The sequence below is a fragment of the Lagopus muta genome, chromosome 6 (assembly GCF_023343835.1).
Source record: "Lagopus muta isolate bLagMut1 chromosome 6, bLagMut1 primary, whole genome shotgun sequence".
NCBI classification, from domain to species: domain Eukaryota; kingdom Metazoa; phylum Chordata; class Aves; order Galliformes; family Phasianidae; genus Lagopus; species Lagopus muta.
Window position 1 is genome coordinate 24,981,348 of NC_064438.1, and position 23,118 is coordinate 25,004,465.

The 23,118-nt window shown below is 40.3% G+C and overlaps 2 protein-coding genes across 8 annotated transcripts in view; both read left to right on the plus strand.

The window, feature by feature from the left end:
- The first annotated feature begins 16 nt into the window (after nucleotides 1–16).
- Nucleotides 17–9,674, plus strand: LOC125695542 (acyl-coenzyme A thioesterase 1-like). Its single transcript, XM_048950192.1, has 3 exons — nucleotides 17–1,448; nucleotides 1,887–2,089; nucleotides 3,370–9,674. The coding sequence occupies exons 1-3, from the start codon at nucleotides 794–796 to the stop codon at nucleotides 3,970–3,972; spliced, it is 1,461 nt and encodes a 486-aa protein (XP_048806149.1). The 5' UTR covers nucleotides 17–793; the 3' UTR covers nucleotides 3,973–9,674.
- A 3,722-nt stretch (nucleotides 9,675–13,396) lies between these two features.
- LOC125695540 (cytosolic phospholipase A2 beta-like) overlaps nucleotides 13,397–23,118 on the plus strand; it is a 43,733-nt gene continuing 34,011 nt past the window's right edge. For 3 of the 7 annotated variants that reach the window (XM_048950190.1, XM_048950182.1, XM_048950183.1), the window contains exons 1-2: nucleotides 13,397–15,868; nucleotides 22,297–22,381. The gene's annotated coding sequence lies outside the window, so the exon portion shown is untranslated. The other 4 variants (XM_048950186.1, XM_048950184.1, XM_048950181.1 and 1 more) reach the window with 3 other exon arrangements.

Sequence of the window (23,118 nt, forward strand, 5' to 3'; positions counted from 1 at the left end):
GCAATAAAAGGTCAGTTTAAAAGCTTACATTGGTGCTAATTCTGACATCTTTCAAACAGTGTGATGCATACGATCATCTAGAAGGATATGGAAATGACAGTGGTGGCAGCTGTCCCTGTTAATCCGTGTTTTCATTACCTGTTTTGATTTTATTTTACTTTCATATTTAAATGTAGTTTCATTCTCTTACACCCTCGGTGGTTTTAGAGTTCCTTTTGCCATGTCTGCAGTAAGTCTGAATATCACCTGTGGGCTTGTGATTGGACATGGTTTAGCAGTTTGTGGGGAGATGACTGGGACGTACTTTTATCACCAGCCTAACACGCAGTCAGTCAAGTTGTGTTAGCCAGGAACTTGTTCCTATAGCCTTAATTCTGCTCTGTATTTCCACTGAACAAGACAAGTCTTCTCACTACATGTCTGAGACTTGCAGGGCAGGAATGCAAGGCTAATAAATAGACAGATATTGCAAAAATGTAATAATGTTGTTTAGGATTGCTGGAGGTTGGTATTTGTCAGCCAATCTTCAAAGATTCATTAAAAGCATAGGAAATGTATTTCACATGTGTTAGTCAGGAAAATACAGATACCCTTTAGAGAAGATTGACTGCTGTGAAGAAAAAAAACAATCTACAAAGGCAGCTGACACAAGACAATGCGATTGTCTTTTTTTTTGCCATTTGAGATTCAGAGTTACTAGTTTAATCTTTATATGTCCTGAACTAAAATGCATGCCAGGAGGAAGTGACAACTTCTGTCCCTGCAGGTCAGTTTTTGCAGGACATCTGAGACGATGTGTTTGGAGCCAAGCATACTCCGAACTGCATCTCCCAGCAGCCCTTGCTTGCTGACGGGAGGAAGTTGTCGCTCTGCTTCCTTCTGGACTTTGGCAGAGACTTTAAGCCTGGAAAGCCGCAGGCTCCCGGCATTCGCATTTCACACAGCCCGAGTCTTACCAAAAGCAGCAGGCTCCTCTCCCCTCCCACGGAGCCCGATGGCGGTGCAGGTGACCGTTCTGCCTTCTCTCAGGTGTCTGTTCGACGACCCCGTTCAGATCCGTGTGACGGGACTCGTGCCGCAGCAGAGGGTCACGCTCAGAGCCTGCCTTCTGGATGAGGGTGGGGAGCTCTTCCAAGCCCACGCTCACTACAGGGCTGATGGCAGTGGGGAGCTTGATCTGACCCGCTGCCCAGCACTGGGGGGCAGCTATTCTGGAGTGGAGCCCATGGGATTGCTGTGGTCTCTGCGGTCCAAAACACCATATAAGCGGCTGGCAAAGAGGAACGTCCTGACCCCTTTCTGTGTAGACTTGGAAGTATATGAGGGCCATGGGGACATGAGCCGGTTGCTGGGAAAATGCACCCATGAGCGGTGCTTTTTAGGAGAGGGAGTGAAGAGGATTTCAGTCAGAGAAGGTCGGCTTAAAGCAACTCTCTTCCTCCCTCCTGGTGAGTTTTAATCCCATTCTGGTTTTCTGTGCGTTCCCTGTGGCCCCTGGATACACTCAGCAAGCTGGAGTAAGGCCCCTGTTAATGGTTCCCTCAGCTAGGGAATTAGGCACTAGGGTGAATTCAGCTTCATAAATAGCAGAGAACTGATCAGTGGAGAGAGAATCTGTAAGTCAGATTCCATACTCTGTGCTGCTTATAGAAATGTTTGAGATAATCCATAGAGGAGACTTGCAGTGATATATACTTAAAGGAAATAGTATTTGTCAGTACACTGATTGTGTGTGTGCCTGAGAATTGACATGTAAAGATTCAGAGGATGATTTCCTTTTGATACCTGCTGTTCTGTTGGATTTTGAGTGGTTGCTACTGGAGGGACAACTCTAGAAACTTTTCTCTGTGAGTCTGTAATATAAATATATATTGCTTTCATTGCAGGGCCTGGACCATTCCCTGGTCTTATTGATCTGTATGGATCTGGAGGAGGACTTGTTGAATACAGAGCAAGTCTTCTGGCTAGCAGAGGCTTTGTGACTCTAGCTCTGGCTTACATGGCCTTTGAAGATCTGCCTGCTATGCCAGAGATTCTTGAACTGGATTATTTTCAGGAGGCTATAGACTTTTTGCATAAGCAGCAGCAGGTAGGAGACAAATTATGGTACTCTTCCTACTGTAAACTATTTTCTAATTGCTTAGTGTGAAATGCTGTACATCAGTGAATGTAGCTGAGTTTCCGAGGTGAAGAGGGAGACAGCATGTCTGAAAGACAGTATGATCTTAAATGGAAAAGAATGTGCCTCAGCTCCAGTTTTGCAGATAGTTGGATAATTGCTTTGCAGAGCACCTTATGGCCACCTGTGGAATGTTATGCAAACCAGTATTTGTATAAGATTTACGTCAAAACAGTTCCTGGACTAGTGCTGCTTAGGCAGATGATCTTATTTTTTTACAAGATTTTAGAAGAGAAAAAATCCATTGACTTATTCCACTATTTCTGAGATATAGATTTTTGGTTCTGACAAAGTTTCATAGGGCAGTAACAGAACACTAACAACAGAATCTCTTGAAGCTGCGGAATGGGAGAGAATGCCTTGTTTTTAAATGCTGGGATTATATTTGAGTAAGTACCTGGAATGAAAAAAATACTCTTATAGCAATATGTCATTATACTTAAAGTAAAAGAGACTAAAAGAAGTATAATTTAAGCTTTGAATGGAATGCTACTTAATGTGGTGTTAACAAAATTATTGTTTGCTGGCACATGAATACCAGGGATTTAGTCAGTTTTGAGAGCAAAATTCAACCTTGCAGTTTGTGTTGTTTCTTATAGAGCTGTGAAACTTCCAGAGTGTCTTACAGGATCAGGGCACATTACAAGTGAATCTGTTCTGAAGAGCCTTTACTATAATTAAGTTCATTTAAACAGTTGTTGAATTTACTCAGCCTCAAGCATAATGAATTTTATGTGCTCCAAGATGTAACAGAAGTTAATAGGTCAACTGTAGCAGAGTTTTGAAAAACAATGTCAAGAAAGACAATCAAAGCAAGTAAACCTATGGAAGAGTGTTTTTTCACAGGGGGCCTGAAGAGAGATTAAGATGAGTTTCTGGAGGCAAGAGCAGTAAAATTACAGCACTGAGGGGAAATATCAAGCCAGGATGCTGAAGAAGCAAAGAGGTTTTGTCTATGGAGTTAACCAAGAAGAAAATGTGTTAGAGGGGAGGAGATGTTGAGGAGCTGTAGAATTCATAGTTGCTCTTATGAGGGAATCAATAAGGGGTTGATAGTAACCAAACAGAGAAAAGGAATGGGTAAAAAAAAATAGGAGATTTTAATGAAGAGTAAAGAAGCAAAAGGAGAGAAGTTATGCCAGCCCAGGATATGAGTAGTTGATAATGGCTGTTTCATAACTGTCTTTCAGGTGAAAGATGCTGGGATTGGCGTTTTGGGCTTGTCTAAAGGAGCTGATCTAGCCCTTTCCATGGCCACGTTTCTACCTGGCATCAAGGCAGCTGTCAGCATATCTGGAAGTGGCTTAAATTCTTTCATTCCCCTAAGGGGAGATGGCTTCACTATTCCTGCCCACCCATATGACTTGGGGAGAATGAAGACCAGTGAGGAGTCTGGTCTTGTAGATTTTTCAGATATCCTAGATGATCACAGAGACCCAGCGACTTGGGATAGTCGCATTCCCATGGAGAAGTCCTTGGCCAAGTTCCTTTTCCTGTCAGGGCTGGATGACAAGAACTGGAAAAGTGACCTTTACTGCCGGGATGCTGTTCAGCGCCTTAATCAGTGTGGACAGAAGGCAGAGTTTTGCTCCTATTCTGGAGCAGGGCACCTTTTGGAGCCACCATATCTGCCTCTGTGCCAGTCTTCAATCCACAAAGTGCTTGGGGTGTTTGTGCAGTGGGGAGGGCAGTGGAGGGAGCATGCCAGAGCACAAGAAGATGCCTGGCACAGGATACAGGCCTTTTTCTGGAAACACCTGATGAACTCAGACATTCCTAAGAGCCACCTGTAGTAGAGGTATTGCTGTCAGCAGTGGCGGCAGGATTAGTATTTCATTTCTTACTGTATTAAGGCCAAAATGTTCCTGAATAATTTCCCATTTTTGAGTACTATCTTGCCCCCAGGTGCAGTGTAGACTGACACCATCTGATGTGCCTGTGTGCTGGAGAAGACCCAGCATGGTGACATGCAGGTTGCATTTGTACTGAGCTGGCTTTGCCTTCAGTCTCTGTTCCTCTCCCCTTGCAGCAGAAAATACTCTCAAAGGAGAAACCTCCATCGAATTGTACTACACCTTTAATTAACCCAGATACAAACAGTGGCTTTTTGGAATAATGTATCAGTACCTGCACTTACCTTTCCTCTTGGTATATTATTTGCTCACATTTTTATAGGAAAATGGTGCTACATTTTGCATCCCAGCTGAGTGAAGAAGCACTCTTCTGATTTATTCTGAAGTGCAGAAATAACATTTGTTTCTGATACTTCAAAAACCAGAAGAAATAAATCTTATTAAGGTTCCAATGGTAGTATCTCCTGCTGATTCCAGATATGCATGTCAGTATAGAATACATGTCAGACTGAAGTTTGCACTGCACTACTCAATAAATAAAATATGTCTATGTGTACGCACAGTTTACTTGAAATTACCTGAACGAAGGCTTTGCCTGTCTTAATGCCTGTAAATACACAGGCAGTGATCCCAGTGTAGTCACAAGCTGTCTCTTTGCTTGGCTGAAGAGTTCCTATGCAGTTCTTAACCTCTTACTACTAAGAGGAGGGGGAAAATTTGTGGAGTACTTAGCACTCTGCTCAAAATGGGAGTGATGTAGGTGTGTTAAGTGCCTGCTTTTGAATGTTGATCCCATTCTGACCACAGAAGGAAGTAGGAGATGGGTGTCTGTCTTTGAGGCAGCAAAACCTCACCTTGGAGAGAGCACAAATTCCTGCTGAGAGGAATTCCTGCCTCCAAGGAGCCCAGATCCTGCTGAAGGCAGGATTGTAGCTTCAGTTTTCTCACCTCAGGGAGCAATGCTTGGGCCTTAAAGGGCTGTGGACTCTAATGCAATATATCTGATGCAGAGTGTGCTCCCTCACGTACTTACTTCCAATTTCTTGCCCCTTCCTCAGGAGGTGGCTGGATATTTCTCAGCAGAGATCTCTCTCCTGGTCACCCATACAGGTGATCTATAAGAATTTCTGTTATTACATCTTCATTTCGGTTTGTGCTCTGTGCATCTGCATTCTGCACAAATGGTAGCTGGTGAATGGGTAGGACCTGGCAGAAGAACAACGTGTGGCAACAAGGGAACGCAAACACATTTAGGCAGTTCAGATTGGACAATTGGACATTCTTTTCTCCATTATTTTTCTGTTTTATTAAAGTAAAAAAAAATCTGGGTTATTCATCCAAATTTGTCTCAGGCTCAGCGTGCTGTGCTATGCGGTTTTCTGGGAGATGAATGGTTTTGTTCTTTTGTTTTTACTGAATACATACAGTGAGGCTTATGCAGTACAGTGTGTTCTGTGGTGTAACTCACATCTGTTTTAATCCCTTCTGAAATGAAGACATACTTTCTCAGTCTTCAGTGGGCAGTTTATAGATGTACATTTTGAATCACAATATTGTGAGCTGCTGAAAAGATACATTTCACTATAGGAAACTACTACTAAAGGAAAAATACTTTTAATCAGTACCTGTACAACGTTGTCAATGGTGCTTTCATACAGTCTGTTACGTTGGCACATTCAGCAGTCACATTCAAGGAGAACAGTGTTGAAACGAGGTAGGAGAAAGCTGTGACGTGATTCCATTGATGATGTTAGCACACAGGACCTCTTTGTTTTGTCGCTATGAAATTAAAGTTTTGCCAGCCAATTGAAAGCTCTTTATTTACCACATGGGTGGTGACTGGCAAGAATGACTGAAAAGACTGATTAAGCAGTAAAAAGACTGAAAAGGGCGATTTAGTTGAATCGGTGCCATGTTCAAACAAGAAAATATGTCAGCCGGTTCTGTTGTGCAGGGTGTTCTTTTTAAATCAGCTGGCCTTTGCAGAAACTCAGGTTTTAAAGTTATCTTTGGGAAATAGAAACTGGAAACCAAAGGGAGACTAATATTAAGTAATTGGAAGTGGCTTATTTTCAATGAAATCTTATGTTTGTTCTTGAGCATATTCTGCAGTGTTTTGCACAATGGTTTGAATTCTTAGCATTTCTTCTGCTGAAGAGGTAGTTTAGACAAGTGGGGCTAAGATGACATTTTTCTGAGTTGGAGATGAAGATTCTACCACTGGCAGACGCTTCCTGTAGCTTCTCCAGGCTTGCAGAGTACTGGCAACGTTATTCAAGGATGATGGGAAAGGTATTTAATTATGGGTTATTGATCTTTACCTGCAAAAGAGAGTCCACACTAAGCACAACTGATAAAACCAATAAAATGGAGATCAGAAGATCAGTAAAAGAGCAGAAATCTTTTCTTGTAATTTGCTTGTAGCTGAAGAGTGCTTCAGATGAAATAGCACATCAGAAGATTCACTTGAACAAAAAGGTCTCAGCTTGATGCTTGCATCAGTCCTGCTTTTGTTTAGCGCTGTGCACTACGTGTCTATTAAGAGAATGAGAAGAGCTTCCTAAGAAACTGAGAAGCAGTCTCACACATAAGCAGCTACAAATAAATTTGTTAAAAGGGAATGATACATCTTGCAATGCTCTTTTTGGGCAATATCATTTCCATAGCTCATTTGTAATTGGGCAACAATAGAAACTGCTGAATTGTCACTGCATCTTTCAAGTTTTCCTTCTTTGCTCTGGTTGAACTTGTGGTCTCTCAGCATGGAAAGGCAAGTAACCCAAACAGAATGTAAATGCTGTGAAAAAAATCCCATCTGTGACTTGAATCTCTTTAATCTCCACTGTAGCCTTACTGCCCAGCACCCCTGAATCTGATGTAATCTAGGTGAATGTGATCTGGGCTATGTGACATGCATCTAGCTTATTATTTTAAAGTAGCTGTCAGTGAAGCAGGCCACAGGCTGTTTGCACACTGTGAGACCTTTGGATGTAGCTTTACTTTTTCATTGTGGGCTTTCTATGTCACAATGCAGTTTTTCTTTGGCTAGCTCCATCTGACTCTTAATAGCCCTTTAGAAAAAGCTCTAGGGACTTCTGGTCAGGAGCACCAGGTTGAAATAATTTGAGCACTGCATGGGGCAACGAACCCTACATTTTTCAAGGCTCCTTGAAAAAGCTTATGAGACCGACCTTTCTTTCATGGGTTCTTTCCCCATACTTTGCCGGATATGTTCTTAGGCTCTGTGTAGTTGACAAAGAAAGAAAACCCTTGAAACTCTTCAGCGAATACCTGGTACAATTATTTGTATGTAAGCTAAAGCTGATCCTGAAGCATTTTTGATGTATGTAAGGTATAACTCAGAGGAAACTTCAGAGTGAAAGGAATCCCATTGTCTCTATTAGAGGAAAGTGGACCACAACTACAGGAGAGGTAGAACACCTTTGAGAAAGTACCTGTACATTGAGGCCTCTGCAAAAGTACTGAACCGTGGAGATTTTGGTGGAATTTTACTAGGAGCTGCTCTGAACAAGGAGGCTTCTGTGTAAATGTGCTCCTGTAACAGTAATAGTTTCTTACCAAGGAGCATCTCTGCATGGCTTCTGAAAGCAGGGCTGTTTCTTAGCCAAAAGGCGGAAGGAATGAAGTGCAAGATGAGAATATGCATTGTGAGGTGTGATGAGAAGTGGCCTTTCCCCATCTGCCCTTTCAGTTTCGTGTGTGTATCTGGAAGTCTAAGGATGATCAGGGAAGATCACTTTTTTTTCTTTTTTAAGTTCAAAGCTTACTCAGTGCTCTGTAATACATTACCATATCATTTGTTTCCAAGCTCTAGGATAAAACAACTTGTTAATGACAAAAAACATTCAAAACTTTGACTGTAGTAATATTTTGCTAAGAATTTTGTAATGCAACCATTTCAGAAAAAAAAATCCCCATTCTGCACTTTTTAGTGCTCTATGTATGTAATTTGGAAAAGGAATCTGAGCCAAATGTAGCGCAGAGAAAGTGATATTTTGAGTGAAGCTTTGCTAGAAGGAATATTAATGTTTCCAATGAACTAACACCCTTTGCGGCATTTCCTGCAAAACGTCACTGTAATTTATCATTGTCCAGGCCAAAATACAGGAAAGCTAAAACTCAGAGTTTTTCAGAGTAAAAAAAAATTGTTTGTGAAAGACAAAGATGTGCCCTGACTCTAGATACCCCCTGGGGAAAATAATTAATGAGTTGCATTCTATTAATGTAGGCTTATATCTGTGACTCAAACCACTGAACATCTAACATCTTGCATTTTGACTGTGAATTAAGTCTATATTAAAGTAAATTCAGTTAAAATTGTGGACATGTGCTCCAGGCTAGCTCTGCTAAGAGTACCTTGCATAGGAGAGTGAAACCATGCCTTTTAGAGTTTCTGTGGCCTTGTATTAATCCAAGGTAACTGTAGTGGAGCTTTTAGTTAAAACTAGTCTGGCTGATTCTGAGTTCTGCTGCAGTAATCAGCTAGTTTGAGCGTGTCACTGTGTAAGGGAGCTGGTAGGTCTCAGAAGTGCTGAGACTGGGTACAGGACCAAGTGTTGGCTCAAAAGACAAACTGTTAGGTCTGGGCAAGAACAAAATGCTGGAGAAGCCATTAGTGTCACACTAGCAGAAAATAGCTATCTGTAGAGCATTCTTGTTCATACCCAGACTGTTTGATTTTCAGTTTCTGTTGCTAGAAATTGCAGCTCCAGGAAAATCAGATTACCTCTTTGTATGACATCAGAGAAGTACATTGGTAGCAGTGCAATTTATACATAGTGGTGTATACAAGTGATACATTTTGTCTTTAAGATGGAAGGGCTGATCATTCAATCTGCTATCTCTGATGCTCTGAGAATCTACTTTGCAGGTTGGTTTGAGGTTACTTTGAATACAAATTCTGGATGCTAAGATTAAGAATTCAAGCACTTGGCAGTGACATAGAGGTCAGTGCATGACACTGTGCAGAATTTGGGAATGACGGTATGAGCTGGACTCGGTGCATTTGGCCTGCTGACCAGTCGTTGGTTCTTGCCAGAAATGGTGTGAGATGAATACCAATCTACTATGCTCCTTTGTGCTACTGACAGAATATTGCTAGTTCTAGGTATAAATCCTAAAGTAAATAAAATATATTTGTCCTTCACTTCTACTGTATCAACTATGTTTTCTATTGATCATCAAGCATTTTCTTTTTGCAAGGACTCTTTTGAGAGTAGACCTCCTCTCTGGTAGATGTTGCAGAAACAAACCCACTCCACATGACTTACCATCACACCAGTACACAAGGTACTGATTAGTGCAGTGGACAAATTTATGTAAGAGTTATCCATCAAGATTGACTAAACGTGAAGACTCTGTCTCTCCCATTCAGCGTCTCAGAACTGCAAATTATGTGAAACTAAGAGTATTTTGGAGAATTACCACTATGGATTTGTCCTGTTCTTGGACTTTTCTTTGAACATCTCTTTTGACCATTGACAGAACAAGGATGCTGGACTAAATGGTCTTTTGAGCTGATGCAGATAAATCCATTTTTGCTTGCATGTTTACTGTGGTTTTTATTTCTTCTTTTTTTTTTTTTTTTTTTTTTTTTTTTTTTTTTTTGTTTTGTTTTGTTTTGTTTTGAAAATTAAATATTTTCTATGCCTTTCTTGACAGAGTTGATTGTTAGCCTCCCTCAAATCCCCAGCATGCAGCTCTGGACTGCTGCCAAGGGCTGTAGGGAAAACACATTGCTTTGTCTTCATGGTTGTTCTAGCAGAATGTGCACTGTCTGATGGAAAGTGGAACACGATCATGTTGCTTTCCAGTGAAAGGTATGTTTGTAAGGTCCTTATGTACTGATAAGCATGTTTTTTCACCTTTCAGGATAAGTTTGCAAGTGGCAATTTATGTAGGGGGATTATATAGGGGGATTCTTCTCTCAACTGCATGACAGTCGGTGCAGATGTAATAAAAAGAAATCTTTGTGGTTATCAAACTGTACGTAGCTACAACTTTATGAAGAATATATACCTTCCTGTGCATAGTATGAGGCAGGTAAAATACTGTAAAGTCATCTGAAGCCTTCCATGACTTATAACCAGCCTCCTAACCTTCCTATTTTCTATAGGTTGAATTACAATTCAAGAGGACAATATCCCTGTAAGATCAGGATCAATTTGAAAATCCTGCTTGCAGGATGGCATATTCAGTTTCTCTGCATTTGTCTGAAGTATCCCAGTTCAAAACAGGTTAAATATGTGCTTGTTTATCCTTTAAAATGCTATGCACTATTCATGCCTTATATTCACAATCAGAAGAAGGGTGCAGGAACCTATGACTTCCTGCAGCAAATGCATGAATACCTCAGGAGATGATGTGGTATCTCCTACTGTTTTCTGGAATATCAACATGTCTTAGATGTTGTCTTCTGTGGAAACCAAAGGATAAATTTAACCAGGCAGTAAATGACAGTTCCAGGCATGCAGGAATGATTCCTCTGTTAGAAAAAGAAAATAAATACTGAAACTGAAATATTTTTGTGGGAAGAAACAGATTCCAATATGAGAGAAATTAGTAGAGTTTTGAAAGGAAAGATAAGGAGGCTAAGATGCATACCTCTGCTCTGCCTGGTCACACTCTCCCACTTTTCTGATCAGCAAGTTGTTTATTTTACCTGTAAAAGTCTTGAATTTTATTCTACATTAGAACAGCAAGTTTTGAAATTTTGGTATTGAAAGCTTTATTTTATCGGCCAATGCCTGACACGTCGTACAATGTGAAGTTAATCTTTTACTAATTTAGTTTCCTTAGGATACTTGACTGTTGTTTAGGGTACTTGTGCCGTGTGTTTCCCTGACTGCATCTGGAATATTGTGCCCATGCCCAGAAGAGGGGTGAGGAGGACTGGAGACATGCATTATCTTTTTTTCTTTTATTCAATTTTCTCTGGTTTTGAAGTATATTTTGCATAGCCTGAAGAATCACTGTACATCAGTAAAAGAACTGCTTCAAAAAAGCCACCATAAGTGGGCTTTTCACCTTTTGACACCTGAAAGAAAGCCTTGATCATGAAGAGCACCTAGGAGTTCCTAAGCAGAGAGAGTTTAATTGTACTTGTGCCAGAGCTGCCTCCTTTCTTTCCATAATTTTCTGTTTTATTTGTTTTCTGGGCATTTTTTCTTCATCATTTTTGTCTGCCTGACCAGCCATATAGAAAACACCATACACAGGACAGTAATGAGCTGAAGCAGGTAATACCTCTCTACTTGCCAATTTACAAATTTAAGAAAAATTCTTATCTTGACTTTCTGAGAACATTTGCTCTCTATCCTTTGCAAGTGCAATTTTCCCCTTTCTCTGGAGTGAGAGGAGAGTAGAAATTTTGAGGACTGACTTCTTACCTTTTTTATTCCTTTCTCATGTAAGACGGTTTGACTTTTCAGTGCTTCTACCTTCCTGTCCTGCTCTTTGCAAAAGAGTGTAATTTTTCATTGTTAATGAATGTCAGTCCAGATCTCAAAGGAATGCAATTTCCTGGGCTCAGGAAGGAATCCAGAGGTTAGTCTCATAAATTCTGTGTATTCTCTGCGGCTGTTCTGACTCTTAGCCAACTTTGGCAAAAGAATCATTTCACTTCGCACTCATACAGTAAAACACATTTCTTTTATAACCTCCTAGCCATCTGTTCAGGCCAAATCACTGTACACAGAGCCCTGAATTGAGTAATGCCTGTGCATGTCTCAACTGCTTTCCTGTTACTCTGTAGAATAAAGTTCTCCTTATGATGTGGCATTCTTGGAAGACAAGAGCCCCTCTCCTACTACGTGTAAAAAGGAGGGGATGATTTCTCTGTTCAATGCATGCACTTAGCATGCAGAGACAAGGAGGTCCTAGATGGAAGGCATCTTAGGATGCTATGGGCAGAAATGCAATTATCCTGGAGAGCAGAAGAATGTCTCTGCCCTTCTTGCTGTGCAGAGTTCTATGTAGGGATAGTCAGGAATGCTTTCTTTGTAAGATTTTACTTTCTGTATTTTAGGTTTTCATTAAAGAAGTGTGAAAACTGAAAGCTTCCCTTTCTGATATGTTTTCATTGTTTTCATGTCTCTAAAAGTGATAGTGTCAGGTCAAGTGTCTCCAAATAGACTTTTCAGTTGAAAAAGAGAGAGAGAGAAAAAAAAAAGAAAGAACAAAAAAGGAAGAAAAATCTCTGGTTTCTCAAAAGCCATTTATTATTAAAAAGAAGTGCTTCACTGAAGAAAGAGTTGTTTTGATCAGCATGATTTGCTTGCCTGGCAGTTCTGCAGCACCCTCAGACAGCTCTGACTTCTGCAGACCAGCAGGCACAGGGTGTACTACTACCTTGTTTGCTTCAGGGAGGAGCCACAGATCAAACCACTGCTCTGCTGCTGTCTCCGGGGTTTGATGTTTATTTCTCCCTTGTTTCTCTTTTCTCTCCTTGTTCCTCTTTTGTTCTATTCTCTTCCATTTTAGCCTATTTCATTCTGTTAGATTTTCTGAACCTGCGTTTCTTTCTTCCCTCATTTCTTTCATTATAAAAATGCCAACTTTTGAGCTCTCATTGTGGATAAAGGTAATAAAAGGGAGTTCTGTATCTTGAAAATATCAGTATTACAGATTATTGTGATGAAGTAGGTTTGAAAGGAAGGGCAATACAACATATTTCAGTTAATACTGGAATGGACTGAGGTCTTTGTGAGTCCATTGGCTGTCTGGATTGCTGCTGCAATCTGAATCTATTCTGGGAGTGGATTGTACCAGAGAAGGAAGAGGAGTGGTGATAGACATTTTAAACTTTCTATATTACTCTTATAGAGGGAAGACTACATGTGAGGGAGATATAAAGATGTTATTTGCTCCAAGGCTCCAGGGTTCACCCTGATCTTGTGGTGTCTCTTAAGCCCTCTTTGTGAAACAAGGAAGAAATGGCAGGCACAGTACAAACTGTTGTTGCAGAGGTGGATTTTGTCCCCAAATAAAATGTGTGACTGGAGGTGACCTTTCAAAACAGAGAGGTACAAATGCTGCCATGGCAATAATTTCTGCAGGGAAATAGAACTACTTTCTTACCTTTTATCACTAGCAAGTGTCTGTTTACATATGTGGATGAAGTTTGCTTGACTGAGAGAGAGACTGTGTCCTTGCCAGCTGTGAATGTCCAGTGTATCCTTGGTTTACTGCCATCCTGTGAAAAACATCAGCAAATCTTGAATATGAGTCTGGATCCAGGTTTTCTGACAGCTGAATGTCTCCTGCTCTTGTAAAAAAGTTTTCTTTCCCCTTCTGAGAAAAAGAGGTAGTATCAGTCTGTTGTATCAGGTTCTTTTTTCAGCTCACCAGGTGCTGTCCTGAACACCGTCTTCAGGATTTTGGACCATGGGACTATTGTGATACAAGACTTCACATCCTGGAAGCCTTCCAGTCAAAATTAATGGGATTTTACACAGATGGTAGATTAATATCAGGGTGATCAGAATCTTGTGGAAATAAATGCTGAGTGAGTACAGAGATTTTTTTTTTCTTCTTTCCACAGTCTAAAATCATGCTTTACCACATAGGTATGTAATCAGTAGCAGAGCAGTGGTTTTGGTGCAAAACCCATTTCTCTGCGTAGTGATTATGTGCAGCAACTATTTACTGTTGAAACTCTGTTCTGGCTGTTAAAATCTACTCTGGAGTTTGACTGATACATGGCCTTCAGCTGACCTTTTGTGCAAGAACGTAGTTCATGCGAACCCAGCAGAAAGATCAAATGCTTTCTCAGCTATGGAAGAAGATAGCAGTAAAAGAAAGAGTAATGAAAGATACAGGGGCATGCAAAGATCAATAGAAGCAAATTTATGTTTATAAATATACCAGTTTCATGTACGTGCTGATGACAGGACTTTTTCTTCCCTGTATAGTCATCAGGATCTATCTACAGCTCCAGCACTCTGGAAGTGATGTCTCATTGATGCTTCATGCTTAATTAGTATCAGTTAGTGCTGACTGGAAAGAAAGGGAAAATAATGAACTCCATTCTATCAGATGGATGCATCATGTTAAAGATAAGATTTGATGTGAGATGATTTAATTCTTCTATTCCTTATTTAAATAGCATTTTGTGTTTTTACAAAGCAGATTTAGCAGTTAGCCATAAGAGCTGGAACTCACTTTAGGCTTTTAAGAGGGGGATCAGAAAGTGGCTCTCCAGAGTAGAAGACATTTTCAGTTGCAGAAACAATTGTTCTCCTGGATCTCAGGCCCATGCACTGTGCAGCTGCAGCATCTCTCTTGCACTGTGATGTTTCATGTCAGATGGGTCTTTGCTAATTTGCAGCAGAGTGTAAGTGACATGACCATAGCAAATGTCTCCCCTGACAAATTGCATTGTCAGGAATGTTGGAAAGAAATAAATTTGTGACAGCATCCTTATGTTCTGAAGGAACAAATGATGATTAAGGTCTGTGTCATCACTGACTCACTGAGAGGGACTAACCACATGACTTTACACTTCATTTTATTTCTTGACTAAACTTTGTGAATGTATTGACTGTAAATATATTGGTTGTAAATTTGCCTAAAGCTTTGCACCACTACAGCAGTAATAATTGTTATTATGATTGTCTCACAGAGATGATTCAGCTGGCTGTGTATTTGCCTGAATGTTTTAGTAACTTAGTTTTAGTTTTATGTTCCTTAGTTTTAAGGAAGTATACAGTCCCTACTGTCACAGGTTTAGAGGTTCCATTCATACAGTCAATGCAATACAATTGGCCTCCTCAAAAACAGGAGCAGACAAATATAAAGTACAGATGGTAGGTGGGAACCCTCGTTCTGTTATGTCAAGCCCTAAAGAAAATATAACATCTTATAAACTGTAGATGAAGTCTACATGCAGAATGCTTTGTTTGCTTACTTTAGCATACAAGGATTAGAAGGAAAATATTTCAGTAATTTGGATGTAAAATTGTGTTTGAGGCTTTGGTAGTGATAGACTCGTGATTTGTCTCCAGTTGTTTGTTGAGGGGCCTTTCTGCTGTGCTTCCTTCTGTGGCCTTTCTTGGACGTGTATCCTAGCTCAGGACTACCACCTACATATCTCAGGCTTTTCAAACCTGCTTGCACCTGGAATTTTTTCCTTGCATGTGCATTTCAAGGTTTTATTCTAGGTCTGTCTCTTCTGAAGTATCTTGGGAGTGAACGTTGTTGAAAGCACAGACAGTTGAACTGCAAATAAGGATCAGAAGAGTGCTAGCAGAGTTTCCCAGCTTGCTTTTCAGTATGACTGTGGCTGTGCTAAGCTTTTTCCAGGTACTCTGAAGGGCAGTCACTGCAACTGAAGTCTTTTGTTTCAAGGGAACATCATACCCACTGTGACATACAGCTGTGGTATTTCATTTGGCCAGATGGAACAATCTCCTTTAGATTCAGAATATAGCCAATCATAATACACTTCTTTTAAACATGAAAAATTTCACTGTAAATATACACTTGGGAATCTAGAGAAGAAAAATTCATCATCAATGTGCAAAACTGTATAATCAATTATAATAATTCTCCTTCCCAGATGCAAAGAATATGTCTTTTTTCACCACGTACAGTTGTATCTACATGCTGGCTAAGTGTGTGTTTTACTTTCCATGTGGATGATTCTCTTGGCAGCAGGGGGACGTTCTGTAGCCTTTACTACAAAACCTTCCTCCTTTAAACTGTGGGTATCATCACCTCTGCAGGTCTTCTTCTGGTCTCTGCCTGGTCTTGTCCATGGACAGCACAGCCATTAGCAGTGGAAGTGTCACTGAAGCATGTGGCCCGGTTGTCATAGGTAAGAGAGCTAAGGAAGGGAGATAGAGGTCCATATACAAAGAAGAGCTCAGTTGCTCAGAATGTGTTGTACTTTCCTACCAGGGAGATATACTGTCCTCCTGGTGTAGGGGTCATATTGGTGTCACTGTGGAGAAGTAAAACACATAAGTCACAAGATGGCAGCATAATCTCACTAGTCAGGGTCACAGAATTTGAGGGCTCAGGTCATTCATTCCCCTGCTCAGCCTCCTTTTTTGAAGAATCTGGAAGTCCAGTGCCTAGCTGTTTCTTCTCAGGGTCTAAATTATCATCTATGTAGGTGGAAATCTTGTTATGTAACTTTTTAAACCAACAGATTGAATTTAAATTCAGCTGCACTTTGATAGTGTTGAAGTAAACTGTCCACCTGGCATTCAGTACTGAACAAAAAATTATATCAGCATGTTGTCTATCTAATGAATACAAAAAACAGCATTTATGGAAAATAACTTTGGCTGCAAATAACTTATGGCATAACTTGGCTGGCTCTGCAACCAAAAGTTACGTTTCTTAGTCTTTTTCTTTCTTCCTGCTCTCGAGGGCAGTGCATTCTGAACCCTGCCCCAAATACACACTTTTTAGTGAACGTTATATATATTTTTGGCAGCAATGAGTGAAGAGTTGATTTTATGTATTCTTCTGTTTATTGTATATATACTATGGTATATATATGTATATATATATATATGGTATTGAATTTTCATCTGTCTTACTGTCTGCCTTTGTCTCTCTCTTTCAAAGAAGATATCTGCCCATTCTTACTGTTCTTCATGAGTTCTACCTTTTGAATGTGCAGTACTTGATCTGGAAAACATGATCTGTACTAGGGAGGGATGATTCATCACATCAATCACTATATTATATAATGCAGAATGATAACCTCCACTGAGAACATTTCTAGCAGCAGTGTTCCCGCATGTGAATTTAAATGTTCTCCTGAGGTTTCTCTGTAAAATTAAATGAGGTACTTGTAATTACTTGGAACACAAACAAACCATGGGAGCAAGGCAGGAATCTGTACCTTTTCAAATTAATTTCATTTTTTTTATGGTGCTGCAAAATTAAACCATAGGGTGGGCACACTTTCCAGGTGCATTTTTATGGAAGACAGAATTATAGTTCTATCATTAGTTTGTATCTATCAAATGAATGTGAAATTTTGGCATGTGTGCAAACTGTGCTAATAGACATTTACCTTCTGAACTTACTGGTGCATTTTCTGATGACATTTTTGCAAACTTTTGAATACATGCTGAAATCCAGAATGGCTTTGTTTTGTGTATTTGTTCAGCTGAAGGTTGTTCTATCTGAGTTTACTCTTACCAGTCAATATACGGTTGCATCTGAGCATCCCTAAATCTAAATTTAATTAAGAAAGAAAAGTAAGGAAAGTCTACACTGCCCTTTCCATTAACGTGTAGTTTCTGGGCTAAGCAGTTGGCCACATGGTGTCACTGTGTCCTAAGGCAGCAAAACCCCTCGGAATAAAGCCTTTAGCAATTTCAAAGTATCTCAACTATGTCATGTTATCTAAAGGAGATGCTTCATAAAATCGACACAATCTCAGAAGCTTTTCTATAGACATACTTCAGGAAAATATTTTATACTAAGTGTCTGTTTCCTGGCTCCTTCTGTTTTCCTGGAAGGTATCAGAAATGTTTTTGCCCAGAGGCTTTTGTTCTCTGTAAGTCTGCATTTTGGAGCACGTCTATATGGAAGACTTTTTTGTAAATTGATGCAAGTGTGAGATTTAAAAATTCGTTGGTGCTGGACTCATCCTGCATTTTAGTCATAGATCTCTGCTCCTTCTGTCTATGTATATGTGAATGCAGAACATCCTTTGGCTCTTCTGCCCAGGGGAAACTTGGCCTTATGGTACTCAGAGCAATAGAAACTGTAGATCCTGAGGCCCACAGAATGCTAGTTAGTGCACACTAGTCCTGACAAATGCTTTGCACAGCACACCTACTCAAGAGATCTGTGCCAAAAGCTGATACATTGCATGCTTAGGAAGTTTCATAACGTACAGCTATAGCAACAACTGAGTGAAATGCTTACTGTACAGATACAGTATGAGCTTTAGCTGAGAAGATGATGTGATACATGGCTCAAGGTGTATTGAAAGACCACAAAATCTTGTGTAGCACAACTATTGGTGCGTACTGCTTCTTCTGTAAAATGGTGAGGAAGCCTAGAACAGTAGGCCTTACACTAACAGCCTCACAGTTTGTGTAGCCAAGGTTAAGACTCCATGGAGAGGAGAGAAAACCGACTCTGGAAGTGACTCACCACTTAAGTAGAATGCAGGGGGCTTTTATATTGCTGGAACATTAGGTAGACACTGCTTTTCCAAAGTCAGTTGTTGTGTCTTCCATGAAACTTACTCTCTGCGTAGCTGCTGAGAATTGTGTATGTATCTCAGTGATAGTTTCAGTACCAACTTTGTACTAGGGTCCTGGAGTTCAGCTGTAGCCTGTTTTGAGGCTCGTTTATCTGTCATTATCTTATCTTCAATTTAAATACACAGTCAAACCTACTTAAAGTCATTAGGTCTGTGCAGTGTGGTTCTATGAGTAATTGTGGTGCCTCAGTATGAGTTATAATGCATTGGTATGAATTGAGGAAATGGCTATAGAGAAGATTCATAAATTTTTAATGTAATAAAAGACATGTCTAACAAAAATGCCATTTAATTGAAAGCTTACATTTGTCTTAGTGGAATCCTGTGAAGGGAAATAGTATGCTATTTGTGTATTATTGGAAATAACTGTGTTAACCGATATTTGAATGGGACATGAGACTAAATGCTAAAAAAATCTGGGTGGTCAGATCTCACAGGCTAGAGCTGAGCAGAGAGAAGTTGTATTTCCTCTTCTTACTTGCACTGTAACAACAGCTTAGTAGTATGCAGTGTTCTGGCTTGTAATTCCTCTCCTTCTCCCCCTCCACTGCTTTTGTAATTATGTGAACAATAGAAATTGAACAACTAGAAATAATTCCTCCATGGCCTCTGTGCTGGTGGTAGTCCTTAGGATAAGAGCTTCTGCTTGATATGGTTCATCCTGTGGAAGAAAAGCCTGAAGCACGGAGTAGCATGGAATGGTAATGCAGAGAGGCAGGAGGTGTACAGGCCATCTTGGGAGTAAATCTGGCACACTGTCAAAACAATTTGTCCTTGTTCTATGAATCTTGGAAACTGCTGACCTCATTATTGAGACACAAAAGGACTCTTGATAGTGTGTGAGGGAGTCCTATCTTAACTACTGTAATTATCCTAATGGCGCTGCTGCCATACTGGTACATCAACTGTAAACAGGAAAAGCTGAAACCCGGTGACACAGATGAAATGCAAGTGAAGGGCTAGTGTTTGTGTAGTAGGGATATGAATAAAGAAATAGACACTGGCTCAGGAGCTCCTTTCACAATGTTTGCTGAGGGAAGAAAGGTGTGAGGAAGGGGAAGGGAATGTGTATCCTACCTTCATGGTATTATGAACCCAACTCTCTGGAAGCAAGGCTTCTTCTGAGATAGCTTTTGTGTCTTGTCACGTGCCATGTATTTCTTGGGCAGCTCTGTTACTCCATATTTGTTGAAGAGTTACATTCTGTATGAGGGCATTCAGATTCTGATGTTGTTAGACTAAGAGGTAGACTCCTTGAAATAATGGGAACAGCTTGTCTCTTTGTGTGAGCCTTTTTTATAAAGCACATAGGCTTTCACTGCCTGTGGATATCAGTCAACATTACACTCCTAATATATGCCGAGATGTAAAGGAAGGCTTCATGCATGGAAGAAAGACCGATTTTTCAGAGCTGTGGCCAGATATCATTATTTAATATGACCTATACCATGTATACATTTCTCTCTGTACCTCCTGACTTCCTACTGTCTGATTGAGCTATACATAAAAGCCAGTCATCCACGCTTGGTTTAAAATTAGAGATCATGTGGGAGGGAAATGTGGTGCGGAGGCTGAGGTGAGCAGGGGGTCACAGTATGAAAGGAAAGTGTAGGAGGGAAAATACATAGTTTAGCTATAAGACAGATTTGAAGGATCAGAAATAGAATTTATTGTCACTTTTGATACTGCGGTACTGAGAAATGTCAAAAGACAAATGAGCCCCATTTTGTTAAAAGCAACAAAACTCCCAGATGAGCTGTTGCTCAAAAAAAAACCCCTACAATCTGAACAGATTACATGAACACCAACGCAAACACCAACACACATGAGAAAGCAGAAGAGAAAGGACAGGAGTTAAACAGCAATTAAGCCTACAAATAAAACACCTGGGTTGGGTTTTTGGTGGTGAACACAGAAGAGAGGCTGAAGTAATGATTTGAATATATTTCTTTGTTGTGCTCTGCTTCATCAAACACTTCAGCACCTGAACTGGCAAGTGACTTGTAACTGAGAGTTACCCTGTTCATACCAGTTAGAGTGTTCCAGAGAAGAACATGTGCAAATATCTAAGAAGGTCAAAGCTTTTGACTTTTCGAATTAATGAGGTAACAACTAAATGGACAGTAGAGAAGCTGGTACTGTATAACCTGAGAAACCACTGATGAACTTCCGGTAGCAGTGGATCAGGAAGATATCTCTGAATCTTTTCAGTACTTCTTGTTCCAGCTGCAGGTGACTTTGAGCTTTCTGTATTTTGCTATAGGTTGTTTTTTGACTCACGGAGTTCCTCTGCTCCCCTGAATAGTTTGGAGTGGTGAGGGACTGTTGTAAGTGATGGGAATTGTACTCATGCTCGGCATCATGCAGGTAGCAGTAAAAATGCAGAGATGCTCTGTCATCAGTATGGTTCATGTTAAATACTGTCTTGACACAGACTGGCCACATAATGGTGATGATTACATGTGTGAGGAGGAAGGAAGTGAATCCTAGAATGATCACAGCCAGAACTAAAATTAAGAAATCAAATGCATGTTCCTGTCTCTAGAAACTGAAGTGTGATGGCATGGGTTCCTCGATGCAGTTCTTCATCCAAAATGTTAGGTGTAAAAGTAATAGTTAATAGACAGCTATAAAATTCTGCTCATATTTAGAAAAGCATCAAATAGCTTTACAGCTTTGTTTCTTGGTTTTGCAATGGATACTGTAATGTGTTCTATTTAGGTTATTAATATAGACTTTATAATATAGGAGCATATTGAATGAAAATTAAACTGCCTTGGTCACTACTTCTTACAGACTTTGCCTGGTGCCTGAGTGAAACTACTAATTAAGTTTGTGACTCCCAGGTTATTCCCCACAGACTTGAAGGTTGTTTGGCTGAGGACAAGTGAACAACATTTAGCTGCATCTGTAATAATGTAATGCAAGCGTTAATTTAATTTGATTCAGAGCCACATAAGTCTGGACAATGTTCTATTTGGTACTCTGCAGACCATCTGTAAAATGATGTCTCCTGTGATACAGAAGCTTAGTAGGAATACACTGAGTTTCTCAGAACCAGTATGCACTCTCTGCATTCATAAACTGAAGGTGTCTGAAAAGGGTGTTTTCAAATGTTAACTTTGGATTCTTCATATTCTGTAATGGTAATTTCTTTTTGCAATTCTAGTTCATGTTTCTTCCATGTTGCTCCAGTTTCCCAGACATCAGGTGAACAGATCATTGCTACTTTCAATTAACTGTACGGATTGCTTGTTAACTTGCCTAGGATGTGTGGAAAATTTATGACAGAGTCAAAGAGTATTTGAATGGAGAAAAAGGAAGCATTACCATTTAAATTCTCACTTCCTATCTCCTCTTTTTCCTGTAAGCAGAGCACAAAGCTGTTGCACAATCCATTCAGTGCTCCACATATCTATCCAAGCTGTTTGTTTATCAAGTCTGAGGAGGAGGAAGAAATAGTATTTGCTAACAACAGCCAGGTGCTTCCCATTCACAGTTTTAGCACGCGTGAGGAAGTGATGTTTGATTAATAGACCAGATCGTAAGTTTTCTGATGCAACACTTACTCTTTTGAAAATGTTGATTGGGTTTTGCATTGCTTGGTTGTCTGGTTCTCCAGCTTCACGGGAACCTGCTTGGAAAGTTGTCATGCTTTCGTAAATCTTGTGAACCCACCTGTCCTGTTCCACTGGCTACCCACCATTCTGTGATGCCATGACACTGCTAGCTTCACCTGATTACCAGGAGCTACCCTCTAGGCTGGTCAGCAATTGTATGAGCTGCCCATTTGAAGTCCTTCAGCTGTTGGCCAATTCCTTTGCTTTCAGCTAGTTAGATCCCATAGCATCAAAAATTGTAGCCTACCCAAGTGACTGCTTGGCCATCCATATGGTAGTGAAACAGCTATGTAGGCAAAATTCTGGCGTGAGGAATGAAGCATCAGCCCAGGAATATTTCAGAATCTTTTATTTATTTTATTTATTCTTAATTTTTATATGTGTTAGTGAAATCTACTTGGGGAGGGTGAAGAGAGGTGTGCCAAGAAGATTTCCTTTGAGATGAGTGTTCCAGTTCCCGGTACTGGTGCAGGTAAGTCATGGGACATTTCGGAGTTTTGCGGTTCACAGCTTGCTTGCTAGTACCTGTCTGACAAACGCATTCAGTATGTCTCTAAGTACACTGTGGGGAACACCAGCAATTAGTGGGTTTGAATCATATAAGGCGAGGGTCTTTGCCACTTTGCAACATATCTGTTGCATGAAGAGAGGTTGCAGAGTACAAATTGCTTGTGTTGCAGAATAGGCAGCATTACTGGTTAGTGCTCCATTGCTTTGGTAGGTTGTGGGTGAGGCTTGATTCCTGGAGGTACGTTTAGGAGAGCTCAACATCTGAAATCTAGTCTTCATCAGATCTCTACCCCTGGAAGCTAGAGTCTCTGAGTGAGTCTGTGTCTTCCAATGTGGGCTCTCCCTGGCTAAGCCAAGGAGACCTAATTTTAGACCTTTTAGACCTCTAAAATTAGGTCTCAATTTTATACCTTTGGCCCATAGTTCTGGATCCTTTGGGAAAGGAGGCAGTGTAGAAAGCTTATTTTAATTTTCTGTTCTGAACAGACTCAGTAGTTCGTGGTCTACACAAAGTTTTTCAGGCTTGTTGGCCATCTCATGTCTCTCCTGCTACATAAACCATGTTGGAGGCCTAAGGTTAAGAGCACCCTAGTTCCCTATTATGCTGAATGCTATATATTTCTGTTGACTTTGGTAGGAGATGAGGACCATTCTGGATTCTCAGATTTCAAGAAGCAATGTATAAAAATCTTGGGGGCT